We start from the raw sequence: 21,029 nt of genomic DNA on the forward strand, positions 1-21,029 counted from the left end.
TTTGTGGTTACATGTAAACCATGAATTTCAAAATTTCGATTGCCTTGTATGCAGACCTTTGGAAAACCATGAAATCAAATATCCACGAGAATTTTTTTTCTTTTCCTCAGAACACGAAAATTGAACCATCTAAAATAAATAAATTTACAGTATGCAAAGCGTTCCATTACCACAGAAATTGAAACCCACAAAAAAATATGAAACCACAGTATAAGTTGTTGGGAAACATGCTTAGTAAGGTACTTATTATAAATTATTTTAGGATTAAAATTAGTTGATAGTGGATGATAGTTTTTTATGATTTGCATATAAAGGAATACATGTATATGATTGGTCAAGAGGGCTTCCGGAAGGGGCTCTAGTTTTTTTTCGAAAGACGATGTTGACCCAAAGTTACCTTTTTGAGTTAAACCTGAGTCATTTTATCAATAAAGTTTGTCAACCATAACCTTTATAACATTTATATTGAAATTAATGCACACTTACTAAACCGAAATATTTAGGCTTTTTAATAAATGTTAATCATAACATAGTAAAATGGGTTTATAGATATAGGAAAATGTGGTATCAGTGCCAATGAAACAACTCTCGATCTAAGTCACAATTTATAAAAGAAAAACCATTGTATGGTTTTCAACATGGAGCCTTATTATAGCAAGCTGTAAAGGGCCCGAAAAAATTACAAGTGAAAAACCATTCAAGTGGGAAAAGCAATGGTCTAATCTATATAAAAAACCAAGAAATGAGAAATACTTATGAACCACATCAACAAATAACAACTACTGAACATCAGATTCCTAATTACTTTGGGACACTGGTACAAACAATTACAGTGGCATTAAACATTTTAATGGTACCAAACCGTCTCCCTTATCTGAAACAATAGTGTAACATCACAACATAGAAAGACACAGTATAAAATATCAATTGAAATGGCTTAACTCAATTAAAAAATTATACTTATTGGTTGCCATGATGACATTTACCAATGACATGAGAATAATAATATAACTATGGAATAATTATGAGTATCAAGAAATGTTTTACACAGAACATCTAATGTTTCTATGTAGTTCTTGTCATTCCTGATAGTCCCCTTAAGCTTTTTCATGTTGTTTATACCAACCTTAAATCTAAAATTGTAAACTGCATATTTATAAGGAACTATTTTTCAACTAAGCATATTTAATATTGTTACTCTGTCCGATTGTTGTTTGTTTACATTGATTGACTGTTGTTTGCTAAATGTCCAGTGTTTCATAAATATATGCAACAGTATAATGTACTGTAAATTCAAAAATTATTGCCAGGTTTTTATTATTGCGAATAATGTGACATGGTGAGAATTGCAATGATAAGAACTCACATTTTGATATCTTGTACAAATGTCTTTATGTACATCTGCTTGAAATCGCAATAATCAATCTCTTGTTTTTGTTCATTCTTCAAAAATCGCAATAAAAAATGCACACAATAATTTATGAATTTACAGTACTGTAAATTCAGAAATTATTGTGATGTTTTTATTATTGAGAAAAATGTGACAGGATTGTAAACGCAATAGTTTAAAATCGCATTTTGAAATTTTTATATGTATTAAACATGATTTTTCTCCATATCACCAAATTTAAAATCACATCTCAGTTTAAAATGATAAAATTCACAATAAATGCAAACTAATTTCTGAATCTACAGTACTTAACTGATTTGCATAATTCGAAATCCTTTATTGAAGTTGGTTACAGATATCTTTTAAGGGGCTTTTTTTGAGTGGTGATTATATTTTGATACCGGTAGATTGTTTTCAGTGTTTTTCTTTTCTTTTAAATGAATGTTAACAACATAACAGCTTGCATTATCATATCAAATTCAAAACATTACTTACAACTGAGGGTTGATGATAAAATAAAATTTATGAAAACATCATATTTTTCAACCCAAATCTGAGGGATTCAATTTAACTTTTACATTGTTTTAGGTTCTAATTATGTCCATTAATTTATGTATTGTTGTTTACTATTTCAGAGATTGTAAAGATTGTAGAATGCTTACTGCTGGGAACTACGATAAAACACAAAGTTATTCAATAAATTCAGGAAAGGTAAAATTTACATGAACAGATATAAGAGGTTCACACACACAATTTCCTTGAACTCAACAGAAGACAAACCATTCAATACAAGTGTGAAATGAAAAAAAGGGATTATAATTGCTTACATAGAAAATTTAAAATCAATTACATATGAATAAAGCATCTTGGGTAAGAAATCAATAAGATAGCCACAACACTCAAAAGCAAACAAAAGACTACTAGGACATCATGAAAGTTGAGATCCTAATTACTCATGCTATGAACCCTAAATATTGTAATTTAATGATTTGTTTTTATTTTCATTTTTTCCTTCATAAAACAGGCTGTTAATTGCCAGCTTGTGTGTAATTTTGAGTTTTTGCTTCACCAGTTTACTTAAAGTTAATCTATAAATAGGATTTTTTTTAATTTAAAAGGCTGTCAAATGGCCTGCTGGTGTGTAATTTGAAGTCTTTGCTTCACTTATTTATTTCTTGTTAAGCTATAAATGAAATAACAGCTTTCTAATTTAAAAAATCTGTAAGATATGTCATGATGGTGATAATTTGATACTAATTTTGGGCATTCTGAGGTGCATCAAGATCAGAAATATACATAATAAATATAAGAAGATGTGGTATGAGTCCCAACGAGACAACCCTCCATCCAAGTCAAAATTTGTATAAGAAAAACCATTGTAGGTCAGTAGTATTGTCTTCAACACAGAGCCTTGGCTTACACCAAGAAGTAAGCTATAAAGGGTCCCCAAAATTAATAGTGTAAAACCATTAAATCAGGATAACCAACAGTCTAATCTATATAAGAAAAAAAAAGAAACCAGAAACACTTATGAATCGCACAAATAAATGACAACCACTGAACATCAGGTTTGTTCATAGACAATATATTTCAGAAATGATGAAAACACAAACAGTCAATTAGAATTACATAAACTCACTTCTTTCAAGATTTTTACATAGACGATAGTCCAGTAATAAACAATTTTTGTCTGATATCTAGACCAGGAAATGAAGAGCACATTTTTTTTAATTAATAAAGAATAATTTTTTGGCCACTACTTGTAAGTTGTTACATTGGTATTTTTACAGGACAATATTTAAAAAAAAATCGTTTTGAACTGCCAACCTACCTGCTATACATATTGTCTTTAGTAAAAAGATTAAAACTTAGATAATGATAAAATTCAGAAAAGATATTGGGAATGTGTCAAAAAGACAACAACCCTACAAAAGATCTAGAGTAGAAAACAGCAAAAGGCCACACAAAGGTCTTAAATACAGCAAGAAAATCCCTCACCCAGAGGCATGCTTCAGCTGGCCCCTTAACAAGTCAAAAATGAGTACTAGTTCAGTGATAACGAAGTAATACTAAACTCTGAAATACTTTAATGAACCGAGATGGACATCAAAGAAATGTATATAATTTCTACCATTTATTTTGAAGGTTGAACTGGGACATTGGATATCATCAAGACATAATATGGGGATGGCATTTACTAGAGATCTGTGGAAGGATATTAAAAAATGTACTTCAGTAAGTCATTCAACTTGTAAAAAAGATTTTAGAACAAGATGATATATTTATACACTACTTGAATTGTCAGCAGTAGATGAAGGTAGTAATGCCCTTTATCGTCAGTCGTCAAACAGCCATTTTCAGCTAACGTTAGAGTCAAATTGATTAAAAATTTTACCGTGATTCATCAGAATATCTGTATTGTGATTCGTCAGATCTCGAAAATAATTATCATTTCCATTATTTTTGGGAAATAATTAAAGTGATTCATCAAAATCATTCGATTTGTTTTATCGTCTAACAGGAAGTGAATATCTTATAGTGAAGAACCAAAAATTACTGTTAACATCATTTGGCAAGAACTTTTGCCGTCATTCGTCATGAAGGTACACCCTTTACCACCCTGGTATAAGTAGGATGTAATCTGGGTTTGTCAACAGGGCAAATACAATTTCCATTTGTGATTTTTTATGTTCATTGCTCAGTTTATCCAGTGTAGGTTATAAGGCAGTTGTATTTAGAGCAGTTCTTATATATGCAAATATTATCACAGTGAAGATGAGATACTGATGGGGATGAGCCGTTGTGATATTTTATTTATTGTTACTTTGATGACTAAATAATTACAGACAACTGTGGATTCATTACTATTTGCTGGATAACAATTTTTGTGGATTTTATTTGTACAGCGCTAAGTAAAGCATGAAATTAAATGATTAACAATTGACAAATTTTATATGCTTGTATGTAGACTTTGACTAAACCAGGAGATTGAGTATCCACAAATATGCAATTTTTCCTTAATCCACAAAAAATTGGTACTTACGAAAATAAATGAATCCACAGTATGTAAAAAGATATATATGTATATAGATGGTGTGTTGATTATTTTTCAGGAGTTTTGTAACTTTGATGATTATAATTGGGACTGGACATTACAACATTTAAGTATGAAGTGTATCCCAGATAAAGTCAAAGTTATGAAGATGAAGGCCACCAGAGTCTTTCATATCGGGGAATGGTAATTATAACTGGATTATCATTGATCAAATATTATTGTTTTGTTTTAAATTATTTTGATAACTGAACAGCATTAATATGTATACATATGTTAAATGTGAAGTGCTCTAGCCAACAGAAAATTCCATGAACGGAAAAGAAGAAATGTGTTTCTTTTGACAACTTGACAACTATGTATACTGACCAACAGACATTCTTAAGTGTATCATAAACATATACCATGTTACCTATATATATTTTAGGTGATTGTACATATGGTTTTATCTTAAAGTAGTGTATTGGATATAGAAATAAAACTTTAATTTGTGGTAACATCATCGTATGGTTATGTTGAGGTCGTCACAAAAAGACATCTTAAGTTCACTTTACTATCTTACACAAGACACATGACAGACTTTTAAATCACCAAACCTTAAAACAATAGAGAAGAAAGTCAAATATATTCTGTTTATATCAGATTCTGTAAATAAAGATTAATACTGACCAATGTTACAATTTGTTTTGTTTTAGTTGTTTTACTAGAACTGTTGTTTATTTTACAGTGGTGTTCATCACAAAGGGAAGAATTGTCAGCCAGACAATAAAAAGAAACAGATAGAAACTCAGTTACAGTCTAATAAACAGCATTTATTTCCCAACGTTCTGTCAGTGGGAGGACAATCAAAGTTCAAATTACGTGACCCCAAACCTAATGGTGGCTGGGGTGACAAGAGGGATAGAGAATTATGTTTAAGTTTTGCCAAAGGTCAAGGTTAACACATCATTATTTGTAGACTCATTTTACAAGGATATTTTGTTATCATCGTCATGTAACATTATTTGGGGTACAAAATCATTTATTCATTTTATTGCTTAAAAAGAAATTTTGCTAGATGACATTTAATAACTGTGTATACTTTGAAAAGGACACTTATAACACAGGTCACCATGCTACTTTCTTTGGGTTGGTTGATGAGTTTAATTTTCTTGATATTCTTTTAAAAAGGGTGAAATTTAAAAAAAAAAAGAAGAAAGGGGCTCAATTGAAAAATTGAAAATAAATCATATTTATAAATTATTTCCATAGGAAAATATACCAAAAAGAAATTGAATTTACATAACATAGCAGTTTTGTGTAGTTGATGATATTATTCTTAATGTATGTGTACAGATTTGTAACATCAATGACAACGAAATAAGAACAAGTTTTTTTCACATGTTTTAAATTGCACTATTTGTTATTAAGCATTTTCATATTTATAAAATCCTTTCTCTTACTGTACTTTAAACAAATATGAAAGGAAGAATCTTGTTTTTGTGTCTCAAATATTTATTTTTGTCCATTAGTGATAGGGAAGGTTAAGGTTTAAGACGTGAATTGTCTCATATATATGTAAATCAGTGTATGTGTTACATGTATTTTTATTCTTAAAAGTTCACATTTAGATGTAGTAATATAGTAACAGTTCATACTATTGTTTTTGGCAGAATGATGCAATGAAAAAGTTAATTATATTATATAACATTTAATATATGATCCAACAGTAGTTAGACATTAATTTTCTTTCAAGCTATAGACATCATAGTGAATAGGTTCACACTTTGACTAACTAGGAGATTTACAGATGATATTAACATTAGCACCGATAACACGAATAAAGGGTTGTACAACAGATTTTAATTTTAAGTCTTAGAGAAAACTTTCTATGCTGTCCTTTAAGCATTAGTTTGAATTTAAAGATTGCTATGTTTCAGTTAATTTTGATATTTTTTAAGTTCAATCTAGTTATTTGGAAATGACATTGGATGTTAAGGGTATATATAAAGTTGTGCCAAACAAGATAACACAAAGAATTGTCAATTCTGCATTGTTTCAATGTGAAAATAGATTATTTAGATTGAATGTAATTATTTTCTCACTCTTGGTATTTTAACCTTGTGTTCCAAATGCATTGGACTATGTTTTAAATGTTGTAAGATGTTTGGCCCAGCCCTTAATTTTAAAGTTTTTTGTATAATGAGAAAAGATACTCAGCATTAAGATTTCTGTTTTTTTTTTTATTGACACTGAAACACTTGTCATTCATTTACTACTGATTTTTTTTCAACAGAAATGGATGATGATAAAGGCAATTAATCAATTTAACAAAAAAAAACAAAGTCAGATCAAATCTACCTTTTAATCAATAAGATTTCTTCTTTAACGGGAGCAAGAATAAAAAAGGGGTTTAAGAGGAATAGAGTTAGATTCATGCAAAAATTGCAGTACTTATAGAAAAAACATATCTTTTGTTTTCAAAGTTTGGACCATATGCAATTACATTAATGACTTCGCAGAAAAAAATAACATTTATATATGTTCAATTATCTTTTATTAGTCTAAAAATATTGTTCAAAAAGAAATGTTTTTATATAGTTTAAATTTTAGTGTACTTTAATTTAGCCATTGCATTGCTAGAAATAGTTTATTTTTGGTGATACTGGCTACTGCTTTAAATTTCATGTTAAAAAAAGTACATTTGAGTGAAATTTTATGCTAGAAAATGTGAGCAAAAATAAATATTAATGTTAACTGTATTAATTAGGCATAGCTTTATTTAATCTTTCTTAATAGATGCCTTAAATTAGAAATGGCTTTAAATTAGAAATAATGTTCGATAAAGATATTTGTAAATAATTAAATTATTTTACACTTTTTTACAATACTGATTTAAAAGTTAAAATTAAAAGCTTTAAAATTGAAATCAAATTGACATTAATTTACCCTTTTAGAAGTTTTCATTAAAAAGTCTTAGTATCTTCATTAAATAAATATAAATAATGATATTAGTTTTGTCTGATCATTTACTCTTTATCACTGAGTTTGAATCTCATTTTAATAAGCTGTGAAAAGTTGTCAAAATTTTAATGATAAGGTATCTTTAAAAAATATGTTATTTTAGAAGTTATAACAGAGTTGTCCCCCTTAGCTCATGCATTTATTAATTCTGGGTATTGGATGTGCCAAAATCTAGTCAGGAATTCTCATCTTTTAATGATATCAGTTCTAAAGGTAATGTCTGCAGCATAAAGATTACATGTTCAAAAACAATAAAGTTTATTTTCCTGTTCAACTTAAGGAAACTTTGTTGATTATTTTCCTACCTAAAATATAAATGATGAGTACCGGTATTAGTTGTATTGTAATTATAAATGTGTCTGTGATTATTTTTGTGAAGGTAATTAGACCTTAAGATTGGTCACATCCTATATACTTGCAACCTTTGAAAAGTCCCTCTCAAAGGGTAGACAACCCTTCTTTTAAGGACAATTGTATTATATTTTAAAACAGGATTATGAAACTAACCTTTAAATGAGGTCATTTATATTTTATGCCCCAAAAAATGAATCTTTTCAATGATCTGTAACAGTTCTTTTAAATATGATGTTATCAAGCTTGATGAGCTTTAATTGAAAATAGTGGAAAGAAAGAAAATTTGACAACATAATTAAACTTTGACCAATTAAGTAATGAGATCAAGATCACCATACTTTGATTATAAAAAAGTAATCAATATATTGAGGAAAACAATAAATAGAATGAGAGTTATAACATATTTTTTTTTAAAGTATTGAGGCATTTTGTATCATTAGTTACACATTTAAATGTCATTCATATTTTATTTCACTGGTTTTTTTTTTAGATTTTACATTTATTACCACTATGTTAAACATATCAATACCTGAAATCTCTAGAATGTCACAAACATATACTTCAAGGTAAAATTACTAAGACAATAAATACATGACTAGCTTTTGGTGAATTGAGATGAACCTATTATTAACATCTCATTTTCACTGTAATTAGTATAAAACATTGAATTACATTGAATTATTATAGAAATATTAAGATGTTCACAATATAAAATTATGTTCGAAAACACTACTGCTACATGTTCTATATGGAACTTATATTAACTTGTATATTCTAGATTTTCCCCATTATTATCCGATTGTATATTTAAATTCAGTATTTCACTGGTCCCTTGTTATTGATGAGCTAATAGTTAGGGATCAAATTTTGAAAAAAATATTAGTTAAACCTGTATTTACTGTATTATTTGATTTATATGCTTGAAGATATATATTTAGATAGGTTCCAATCATAAACTCACAACACAAAATTTTACTATACAACCATTTGAGTGGCCTTGAGCAAGCATAAAGCTTTAATACAACTATTGCATAATAGATATAGTTACAGATGATCTATTTGAATGTGTACAAAGACCAATGAATGTTTAGGGTGTTTGTTTGTTCAATGAACCTGGTCAATAAAATCTATGTAAAATAACCATGGAAAACTATGTCATTACTAGTTAACCCTTTCCTCCATGGATTTTTTTTCTCTCACATACTTGATTCGCATAGGATTTTTTCAATAAAAAAAAAATCATCAGGTTTTAAGTATTAATGCATTGTGAATAAAAAGAATATTTCATCAATGAAATTCCAGTCAGATGTTCTCATTATGCGTCATTATGGAGGAAAGGGTTGATGTCAATTCAGAAATAGTTGCATCCATTAATTTATTCATTGTGATATTTTATGAAAGAGAAAAGTATAAGATAACAAGTTGCTTTTTCCTTGAAATCTTACAGAGATAAGTATGGGATATCTGATTGTTGGATACTCTCTAATTTGCATAATTCCCATTAATACACACATTACAGTAATTTCATTATTTGCAGCATACAAAATTTGGAAACAACCAATTTTACCATTTTGTTTTATAATTGCTAAAACAACACTTGTGTTCACTGGAGGAAAAAACAACCTTAAGATTTAACATGCTTGCTACACATTCAATTGAATTAGATGTAAGTGTATATTGTACTTAATACATATTTATATGCGAGAATCTTTAAATGTGATGAGATATTTGTTTGAAAGTGTTTAAATGTTAGACAAAATAATATCCTGATAAGTTTTATATATAATTTTTTTTTTGGTAGAAAAAATAATTTATCCTTTCTCTTTAAAAAAAAAGAGAATTATAATTTTAAGAGTTTCAAGAAATGAAATCCTGTTATTTGATAACAATGAAAAATGCTTTATGTCTTAAATTCACATTTGTTCCTCAGAGGAGAAGGAAAATAAGAAATTTTTTAATTGTGTTACTTTTGATCAAAGGGAAATAACTGCAGATTATTTTATATTAAGAAAAATATGATTTATAAAGTAACATATTCTTAACATGGAATGGATAATTTTTACAAGTTATAATAAAGTAGATTCTTATCTTTTGTTTATTTTTGAGGGCTAAATGTAGAAAATGTTGAATTACTCCAGGTCATGTTTCAGAAATGGGATTTATCGTTTTGTTTTCCTTTTGTTCATATTTATTTTGTTCAAAACAAAACAAATTTTCTGTGCGAGCTTTTTGTTTAATTTATATGTAGGTAGAGAAGAAATGTGATAATTTATTTTCTCTTGAGTACATACATTGTATTAGATATTAAGTGTTTCAAAGAAAATTTATTTTTTGTCTGGGTTAAATTGATTTAGTTTACTACTGTGGTTTCTTTGTAGGCCATATGTCATATCATGCACTGTCTATTCAAAGTTTATTAAGATTATTTGTCTTGTTCCAAAGATTGACGATTTTAATTTAGAATGTTTAACGTGAGCTTTAATATGATGTTTTCTTTAATTTTTTTTCGAACAAGATAACAGCTTTAATATGATGTTTTCTTTTTGTTTTGAAAACAAGGTAATGATAAATTTAAAACAAAGTCAAACAGAATTAAAGTTACTAATGTACTTGATGTAGAATTTTCAAATTTAGGATGTTTGCTTCTGAAAGACTTAAATTGAAATTAACAAAAATGATGTCCATTAGAAAGAAAATTTGTATACATCATAATTATTGAGTAAAATTGTAAAAAGGGTCTCTGTGCTTTTAAAAAAATAAAGAGTATTTGGCACCAAAAAGTGCTCATTTGAATAAGAACTGATTTTTTGCATTGTAAAGAGTCAATGAATTCTTCTAATAAAATGATTAAAACTTAAATGTATTCAAAATATACTATATATAACCATCTTTGTATTCGAAATATACTTTATATAACAAGACACTTTAACTTTCACTAGATGTGTATTTCTGTTTGTGTATAGAGCACTAAGAAAAATAGGGATTAGTGGGTCTTTTTCTTTTATTTGAAGTCACATCAAAGATAATAGGCTTATTGCTTAGGAGCTGACCAAAGTGGGTTAAGCTATTGAGATTTCATTTGTCACAAAATTGTGTAATGCCAAATAACAGGATCTAACTGATATATTATCTATCTGATAGTGCAATATAAAACAGAATCAGCTGATTACAGCAGAGGCAATAATGGTATTATCTATTGTAAACAATTACCAAGTAGGAATTATAGTATTTCACATGATGACATTTTGAACTATTCATTTAAGTATCCATTGGGGTTTGTATAAGACATTATTGTAAACTTGTTATATTTTATGCCTTGTCACTGTCTTTTTGTATTGTTTTGTTGTTAATTATTTAAAAAGTGAATTTAATTTAATAAAAATCAAGTCTATTCTTATACCCAGAAATAAAATATTAAATTATGGGATGACATAATCTTATGTTGTTATGTCTGTTTTTTGTGTACTAATATGTCAGTTATAGTTAGTGTAGGATATGATTGTAAGGGTTACATGTCAGTCCTTTATTTACATGAGTCTGATCATATTGAAACTACTGAGGCAGATATAAATGAAGTTAGCAGTATCCTTTGACTATACTTTCCCCTATATATATAATTTTCTCTAACTGAATAATTCAAAACTTGGTGACTTTGTTGAACGCACCAAACTTGAGATAAAGGATACAAAACGTACAGCTGACTCATCTTGACTGACATCTAGAAATTGATAATGATGTTCGGTTGGAAACAAATTTTATGATTTCAGGTTCTCAATTGTAAACTTAACATTTCTATGTTTTAACATTCCAGCAGCTCCCTTATGCATAGCGGATATGTTCCTTATGCTGTTACTACAATTAGACATTACCGGGTTTGTACTATCATGAACAATACAAAGGGTGCATCATATGTAGCAAGATCTGCTTACCCTTCTGTAGCACCTGAGATCACCCAATTGTTTTGGTTTGGTTTGTGTTGCACAGGTTTTTGGTTCTTTGGTTTTCATTGTTTTGTTTTGTCCACCACTGTTTGTCTGTTTGTCTTATGCTCTTTTCTGTAGCGTTTTCAGTTTATTTTTATACGCCCGGGTTGGGACGTATTATGGTATACCTTTGTCCGTCCGTTGTCCACACTTCGGACAATAACTCAAAAACACTTTCACCAATTTCCATGAAACTCAAGTGAATTGTTTATATCTATTGACGTAAGCTCCCTTTCGGGTTTTTTTTAATTTCAGATTTTAAGTTTTGGATTTATGGGGCTTTATTCATAAAAAAGGGGGATTTTCAACACTTCGGACAATAACTCAAAAAGGCTTTCACCATTGTCCATGAAACTATGGTGAATTGTTTATATCTATTGACGTAAGCTCCCTTTCATTTTTTTTTAATTTCAGATTTTAAGTTTTGGATTTTTGGGGCTTTATTCATAAAAAAAAGGGGGGTTTGTCAACACTTCGGACAAGAACTCAAAAAGGCTTTCAAAATTTGTTGTACAATGGTTTGTAAACGTAAATACAAGAGTTCAATTTTTGTTTTGACATCTTTGTGTTGTTTGTAAATAAAAACAAGAGTTTTCTTGGACAGATAAATTGTGAACACGAAGTAGTCCATCATGCAATTGTCATTCCATTTAAAGTCTATTTCAACGACTAAGGTAAATTGGTTTTAGTATTATGTACTCAAACATTTATAATGGAGCAACAATTATAATGGAGCAACATTATTATTCTTATTCATGCATTTTCGTATAAGACAGTGTACTCGTTAAGGAACAAGTTCCGGATTTAATTGGTACACCAAAGAGATTATTTATGAATTAGGATCGTCCTTTAAATGAAAAGTACACGAACAGGTTCATAAGCAGATTTATTATTACATCTCTACATGTTGTTATGTTAAACCTATGAAGAATATGCCAGAAGTGTTTGCTTGTTATATGAAACATCAATTATTTATATTATGATTGGACTGTTAGGACTTTTATTAGTTTTTGTCGAGCCTGCAACTTTTGTTACAGAAAGCTCGACATAAGGATAGTGATCCGGGGGCGGCGGCGGCGTTAGCTAACTTCTTAAAAGCTTTATATTTTAAAAGGTGGAAGACCTGGATGCTTCATACTTTGTAAACAGATGCCTTGAGTTACAAAGTTTCTGTCAAGTCACATGTACAATCTCCTTGACCTCATTGTCATGGTTCAGTGAACACTTGAAAAAAAAATCAGATTTTTTGTAATGCTGAATTCTCTCTTTTTTTTAAATACTTTATGCAATAAGTCTAGTATATTTGTTGTATGGAATGATTGTAAGGTGTACATGTCTAGCCTTGAGTTACAAAGTTTCTGTCAAGTCACATGTACAATGTCCTTGACCTCATTTTTATTGTTCAGTGGTCAAAGTTAAGTTTTTGAGTTTTTGTCTTTTTATCTAATACTATATGCCAGAGGTCAACTACATTTGGTGTATGGAAATATTTTATGATCTACATGACAGTCGTGCAGGCTTTATTTGATTTTGACCTCATTTTTAGGGTTCATTGCTCAGTGTCTAGTTTTTGTGTTTTTGGTATATTTTTCTGAAACTTTAAGTAATAGGTCAACTATATTTGTTTTGAGTAGACATTGTTAGCTGTACATGTCTGCCTGGCATGGTTCATCTGACCCTGACCTCATTTTCATGGTTCATTGGTCTCAGAAGGCGAGAAATTTCAGCATGTGCACTCTTGTTTTATCAACATAATATTATTTTAATCGTTTTATTTTGTTTCAGTATAATGTATACATTTCATTTACCATATCATTACTATTCAATTTTGATATTGTAATTTTTAATAATAAAATCATTCAGACAAACTAAAAAATTGATGGGATTTAGTAAAACTTCTCAATTCAATACTATTCAACTTCGGATTATAGTCTATAGAATAAGGATATTAGAGTTAAGATCGGTTAAGGGTCCCTGTATTCAAAATGAACCATGTATCCAGTGATTATTCAAGCTAAAACTGTAGTCCTTTTTCAGCTTTGATATTCATTTGGTTTCCAAAATATATCCACCAACATGGTGTGGTCAGAGGCATCCAACTCTATACCCAAACATCAACATAGTAAGTTTGTAATACCATACCTCCACAAAATATGTGCTTGTACTACATCATACATAATTGTCAATACCATTTTGTAATTTTTATGTACTATGTTCTAAGTTTGTAAATATTGAACTTATGTTTGAAACGTTAAGTTCGTTAAAAAGAATCCCCTCAAAAATATTTTATTAAACCATTACCAATAAATAAGTTCTAGTTTTAATTTTTCCTTCTAGTAAATATTATAGCTAAAATTTGACTTCGAGAAATTTTAAACCTAATGAAGACCACCATTTACATGTACGTGTATAAGCAGTCTTGTCTTATTTTTTTTTTCTGTAAACATTCTTGTGAACTCGATTTTGTGAACAAATGAATTAATCATTGACCATACTATTATATAAAGTGAACTGATACAACTTCTTTGAATGGTACCATCCAAGTTTGTTAATCACTACAGAAACAACCGATGTTCGATGAAGACATTTCTATAGCTATCCGTAATTCTACCTAACAAGCATTTGCCAACATTTCATTGAAAAGCTGTATTTTCCTCTACACTCAAATAAAAGTTTCTCAACAGGCAAATTATGTTCAGTGTATGGTATAATTGTAAAGTGTACAGGGTTTATCTGATCCAGACCTTATTTACATGTATCATTGATGGTGTTGAGTTTATGTAGTTTGTGTATCAAAACCGTCCCATTACAGACTTAAAACATAAATTCAGTCGCAATGATTTAAGTGAGCACGACATGTCAGCATGTGTATTATCAATTAATTAACTTGTGCTTAATTGAATGATTTTGATTTTGTATTGTGTAATTTTACTCATTTTCCTGTGCATAAGGTCAGGATTTTATAGTGTATTTGTCCATTAATGCTAAAATTGTTGATGTTTTTATAGGATTGTTAAATTATTTGTTTAGAATTGCTCTGGCATAACATCAATCAATTTGATCTTTTAGTTTGATTGTTTTTCACCGATCAACTCATCAGACCATTTGAAATTGAACTTGAGCTGTTTTCACTGTAATTCCATTTGCTGGTACATTTGATTAATCCATGATGTCAAAAGTATCTTTTCTCCAAAGAAAAATATTTATAGTGCTTTGTATTTGTTTGGGATTATAAATATTTTTGATTTGTGCGTCACTGATGAGTCTTATGTAGACGAAACGCGCGTCTGGCGTACTAAATTATAATCCTGGTACCTTTGATAATTATTATAGGTTAGATAATACTTGGTCATGTTTTAGGAGTATTTTAAGCCCGAGGCGTAGACATGACGATGTATTGTCTGACTAATTTAGAACATAGTAACACCTTCAATTGATATATAAAAATAGCCTCTGATTATTATAATCAAACTTTGACATTTAATCACATTTAAATTAAATGTTTGAGTTTAAAGGGGAACAATTCATTAAATGGTCATTTCAACTGATGGTACGAAAGAGCAGCAATGAGATAGTGTTATTTAAAGATTAAGATTAGTTCTGCTTCAGATACAGTTTAATTTTATACACATAAAATTCGTTCATTTCAAGAGCACAAAATGTAACATCAATCAACTTTCCTAAAATCGTATGATTTTTAAAAAAGGAAACATAAAATTGTGTGTTACCTTTCCTCGTCAGTTTTAATCTAGCGGCGTACTACAGTACATGATATATAAGGCATGGAGATGTTATTTTTACAGATCACCTCAATTATCTATAGTAAAGGATCCTACAAATTGATGCAAGATACAGTCACAGACACAGGGTTTTGTGAAAAAATAATAATTGTGGCGATAAAAATTCATCATTTGCGAAAGAATATGGCGAAATAAATAAATAGAACGATTTATTTTCCGCCGTCTTGTTTACTTATTTTTTTTTCGAGTTTCTCGAACTTTACTCGATTAGACAAAACTCGGAATTCACCTTGACCTCATTAAGGTTTGGACAGAAAATCAATAATCAGCTGATTGCATTATATAGCTATCGACAACAAAGGACTAATTAATTAAGGTGTTGATTGAATTGTTTGACAAAATGATATGGTTAAATGGCTTCCGCTAAAAGTCACATACATAATTTATTTACCTCTTTGCTAGGCACGTGTTTGAAGGACTCTTTTGACGTCTCCTCTCCTTGTAAAGATAGTTTAGACAAGAAAGCTGTTGTTGTGACGAAAAATGTTCAAAAGCAAGAAAAATCTCCGATTTAAAACTTTAATTATCCTTTGACATTAATATAGGTAATTCATCAGGGAGACTTCTTTAAAGTCGTTTGAGTGACACGCGTGTTTCAAGCATAGTTTTACGTCTAAAATATTTCAATAATGCACGCGTCACAATGTCCCGATTTTTCGCCGATGGCAACACGATTATGGAAATTTTCAAAATCGGGACTGATCGTATCCAGATCGGGCTATTCGTAGTCCCATCTTTAACCATCGTAGAACCATCGGCCGCTTTTTCTAGCCTTCGGGGACAACTTCGGGAAGGGTTCTAACATGTTAAAAAATCCCCGAAGGTGCGTCCGATGTTGAGGGTTCGTATTGAGTTCGTATCACCATCCTCACCATCGTAATGTCAACATCGTATTGCAATCGTGTTTCCATCGGGCAGTTTTGACATGACGATGTCTACACGAATGAATCACGAAGCTACCCGAAGGTATCACGATGGCAACACGACTTCGTAATCCCGTCGTGTTGCCATCGAATAAAAGTACGAAGGCGACAAAGATGGAACTATGACGGCAATAAATCCAGCTAAATGTAAGTTAATTTTCGCACTAAAATACATTTAAAGTGCCATGCGCGATATGCATTGGTCAGTCTAATACGACAGTTAAGAAAGACGTTCACAAAATACCGAGCTCATATCATATATGATTCTATGAGAGCAAGAAAGGCGACAGCGTTGTTTCTATTAATTCAAATGGAACAAGAAGAGCAGCTATTACAGGATCAGGATTTACTCTTACAAGTAAAATATTAATTTTTGTCAATTTTTCATATCAAGTAACATAATGAAAATCATAAACGCGCCTCGCCACCAACACTACATGTACACGTATATAGGGAAACCAACTTTTTCTTCAATATTCTGATTTTTTATGTATCGTCTGAGTTGTTGTCACACGAATGTTTACTCCATAACCATTTTGTTTTCTATATGTCATATTTTGCCGCATTTGTTGCCTTCCTCACATCCTTCCTTTTGTCTATATTATTATGATATTCTCCTGGAAAGAGCTCTTTTTGAATAAACGTGATCAACGAACTCATTACCTTACCTTTAAGATAGATCAGTAAACATGGCATACTTACGGGTGATTATTCAGACTAGTGCACACATGTTACAGTTCAAACAAGGCAATGCCGAGCGTGGCATCCCCTCGTATGTGACATATTGGGGACAAATATGGACACTATATTTGTATATGACACATGTAGAAAATGGTCAGTTGAATATGCATATTTGATATATAAACTATTTTTTTAGAAATCAACCAAAACATTCAGTAAATGAAAATACCTTTAATATTGTCTTTAGAACCAGCAGGTAAAAAAAATTGAGCAACCAATTTCCTGTGTATCATGCTATGGTCCGAGTACACAGTTATTTCGTAGTGCATTTCTTTTAAAATAAATAAAAATTTAAAAAAATCCCACCTGCGCTTTCTCAATAATATTTTTATAGTCTGTTATACTACTTTTTGGGAAAAATTATTTCAAAATTATAGAAAACTTCATCAGCTCTAACTCAAAATATGGACAATTTTATGTTTAGGGGGTCTTGAAATCTTTTGACAGCTTCCGAAGTACTAATTTTTGACCTTTTTCAGCTGGACCTATTCACTACTTTACATTAATATTTATGACCCAATTATTTAACAGGGTCATTTCACCCCCAACTTGCTATATGAGGCATAAACATGGAGAAATAAAATTGGAAGGGGTATAACAAAAAATTGGCAGGTAACACACTGTCCACAGTAAGGACTATATTCGTGAACAACGAAAATCAAAGGACGATGGAAATCAAAGGACGACAACAGTGTACTCGGACCCTATTTTAAGGAGAAAAACAAGTCCATCTGCATGACCTTGTCCTTTAGCCTTGAACGTAAAAATGTCAGATCATTACAAGGAAAAACAATATACCAAATGTGGTTAAAATCTTTTGAAGCATATAAGTTTTAGAGTGTCCACAAGGATGATATTGTCTTGTATTACAACTGCCACTGTGACCTTGACCTTTGACCTTTAAATTCAATAGTGCTTAAGATATTTTGAACGAATAACACCATACCATTTAAATGCATCGCGTCATCATCGTAATCCATCGTGTAGCCTTCGTAATCCATTGTGTAGCCTTCGTCATCCATCGTGTAGGCTTCGGCTGAGATATGAAGCTTAAATACCCGTCTTCGGTTAACCTTCGTATGTACATCTTTTGCTATCGTATATGATTTCGGCACTATCGTATAGACTTCGTTATTCATCGTTCTTGCTTCGGTCACTTTTTGGTATTTTAACGAGATCGGGACCAACTTCGTACGAACTTACAATTTTCGCATTTGGATGTCCATCGTATATAAAAATCGGGACAGTGAGACGCGGGCATAACGATTGTCAAGAAAAGAAACTGTCGTTATGAAGAAATCTATCCAAAAAGTTTGGAACAACCACTCGAATGAGAGTAGCCTTTAATGTTATGACTACACATGAAATGAGGGATCAATTTCATGCGATAAAAGCTTTTCTTTTGTTGTAAAAACCACGTCTTAGTACATAAGGGCACATCAGTATTTGTCTTTTAAAGAAACTTTCCTTACGAACTATACTGGAATTATATAATCAAAACATGGCCATTAATATTCCAGGACTTATATCTTCTTTATTACTAAAGTATAGTGGCTCCCTCATTTAGAAAAGTTTTTTAAAATACAATGAATATTTTTCCCTTTTAAGTTAATGTTAAGTTTATATTCAATAAATGTAGACTCTGAAATAAGTTTGAGAGAATAATTATAGACACAATGGTGCAAAATCACCTTATTTAAGGGAAAAGGGGTTGGGGGTTAGAAAAAAAAGTTAATTTTAAACGAAAAATATAGTTATGTGACTTGGCGAAAAAAATTATAAAATGGCGAAAAATATATTGTTTTGTCAAAAGAGGTGGCGAAAAAAAAATTGGCCCAGGGGAAACCCTGCACAGAAAATAATAATAATTTATAACTACGTCTGAGTCAGTGACAACTCTACAACAGATGTATCCATCGGATCACCAGCAATGATCTATATACATAATGTACACAGCCATGCATCACCATCTTTGATCCGATCACTACATCTGTTGTTGAGTTGTCACTGACTCAAGCGTACTTATAAATATAATTATTTTCTGTGACTGTATCTTGCAATAATTTGTAGAATCCTTTACTCTAGGTAATTGAGCTGATCTGTAAAAATAACATCTCTATCTCTATCATGTACTGTAGTGCGCCGCTAGATTAAAACTGACGAGGAAAGGTAACACACGGCCACCAGAAGCTTTATTTTTGTGAAGTTCCGGTGGTCGTGCGGTCCAGCGGTCCAGCTGCAGTGCAGACAATTTGGTGTCACGATATCTTAGTAGCATGGGTTCGAATTCCGGCGAGGAAAATAAAAACAAATTGCGAAAGCAAATTTACAGATCTAACATTGTTGGGTTGATGTTAAGACGAGTTGTATATACATGATGTACTTAGCCATGCATCACCATCATTGCTGGTGATCCGATTGATACAGCTTTTGTAGAGTTGTCACTGACTCAGACGTACTTATAAATATAATTATTTTTTGTGACTGTATCTTGTATTAATTTGTAGGATTCTTCACTATAGATAATTGAGCTGATCTGTAAAAATAACATCTCCATGGCTTATATATCATGTACTGTAGTACGCCGCTAGATTAAAACTGACGAAGAAAGGTAACACACGGGCACCGAAAGCTTTATTTTTGTGAAGCCCATGTGGTCGTGCGGTCTGACGGGACGGCTGCAGTGCAGGCGATTTGGTGTCACGATATCTCAGTAGAATGGGTTCGAATCCCGGCGAGGGGGAAAAAATTTGCGAAAGCAAATTTACAGATCTTATATTGTTGGGTTGATGTTTAGACGAGTTGTATAAACATAATGTACACAGCAATGCATCACCATCATTGATGGTGATCCGATGGATAAAACTGTTGTATAGTTGTCACTGATTAGACAACCGGCTCAGGGGATATTAACTCTAAGCCGGGAATGTCACAGTATATACCCTGTCTGAGACCTGGATATCATATAATATTACGGATTACAAATGTGTCGAGGTTTGTGATTGGATAACAACACAGATATGTCAGTATATATTCAAGAAACTGCCGGGGTATATACGACGTTTTATCCTCAATTTGAACCACAAAACTCATATACTGTGACATTCCCGGCTTAGGGCTTATATTCCCTTCGCCTTCGATTAAATAACAATTACAAGGTTGAAAACTTCAAATGCCTTTTGTAGTTCTATTAATCTGATTTCGTTTGTGATACCTTGTTATTAGACAAACTATAGTACCTTGAACCTTTCCTTGGGTGGTTGTTCAAATCGTTGGTTTCAATTTTAATAAAAATAGAAGGTAAAATACCGATTTTCATGTGTACGTCATTTATACACATAACAAATTAAATAAAACTATAAACAAATTACAGCATAATTGTCATATTTATTGTATTGTAAAAATCTTACGTTTCGGACACTAATTACTTAAGTTATTGTTTTTTTTTCTATTTGGCATATCTGTTCATCTTATAATCATTAAATTGCATGTGTGTTTATATGGCCACTGAACATATGTAACATTACAATTGTAAATCGATATAATCTAATTTTAATTTGATCTGACAATAGTGAACATCGCACCGTGAGAACAACTATACTATGCAACATCAATGTGTATATATAACCTCTGCCAATTGTTTTCATATACAAAAGCTTTTGTTATACATAATATCTAACAGCAATGGAAGACCAAATAAAGGTTACTGGTATCCTTAATCATATCTTTAAATTACGATATTGCAGTAATGGAAGAAATATTTTCATGATATGACACACTATC

At 30.7% G+C, this 21,029-nt stretch overlaps 1 protein-coding gene across 3 annotated transcripts in view; it reads left to right on the forward strand.

The window, feature by feature from the left end:
- LOC134715639 (alpha-1,6-mannosyl-glycoprotein 2-beta-N-acetylglucosaminyltransferase-like) overlaps positions 1 to 10,298 on the forward strand; it is a 36,691-nt gene extending 26,393 nt beyond the window's left edge. For all 3 annotated transcript variants that reach the window (XM_063577962.1, XM_063577960.1, XM_063577959.1), the window contains exons 6-9: positions 2,026 to 2,101; positions 3,536 to 3,625; positions 4,504 to 4,628; positions 5,170 to 10,298. In XM_063577962.1, coding sequence (XP_063434032.1) covers positions 2,026 to 2,101; positions 3,536 to 3,625; positions 4,504 to 4,628; positions 5,170 to 5,383 — 505 coding nt within the window. In that variant the 3' untranslated portion in view covers positions 5,384 to 10,298. The remainder of the gene's footprint in view (positions 1 to 2,025; positions 2,102 to 3,535; positions 3,626 to 4,503; positions 4,629 to 5,169) is intronic.
- Positions 10,299 to 21,029: the final 10,731 nt, after the last annotated feature.

The sequence above is a fragment of the Mytilus trossulus genome, chromosome 4 (assembly GCF_036588685.1).
Source record: "Mytilus trossulus isolate FHL-02 chromosome 4, PNRI_Mtr1.1.1.hap1, whole genome shotgun sequence".
Classification (NCBI taxonomy): Eukaryota; Metazoa; Mollusca; class Bivalvia; order Mytilida; family Mytilidae; genus Mytilus; species Mytilus trossulus.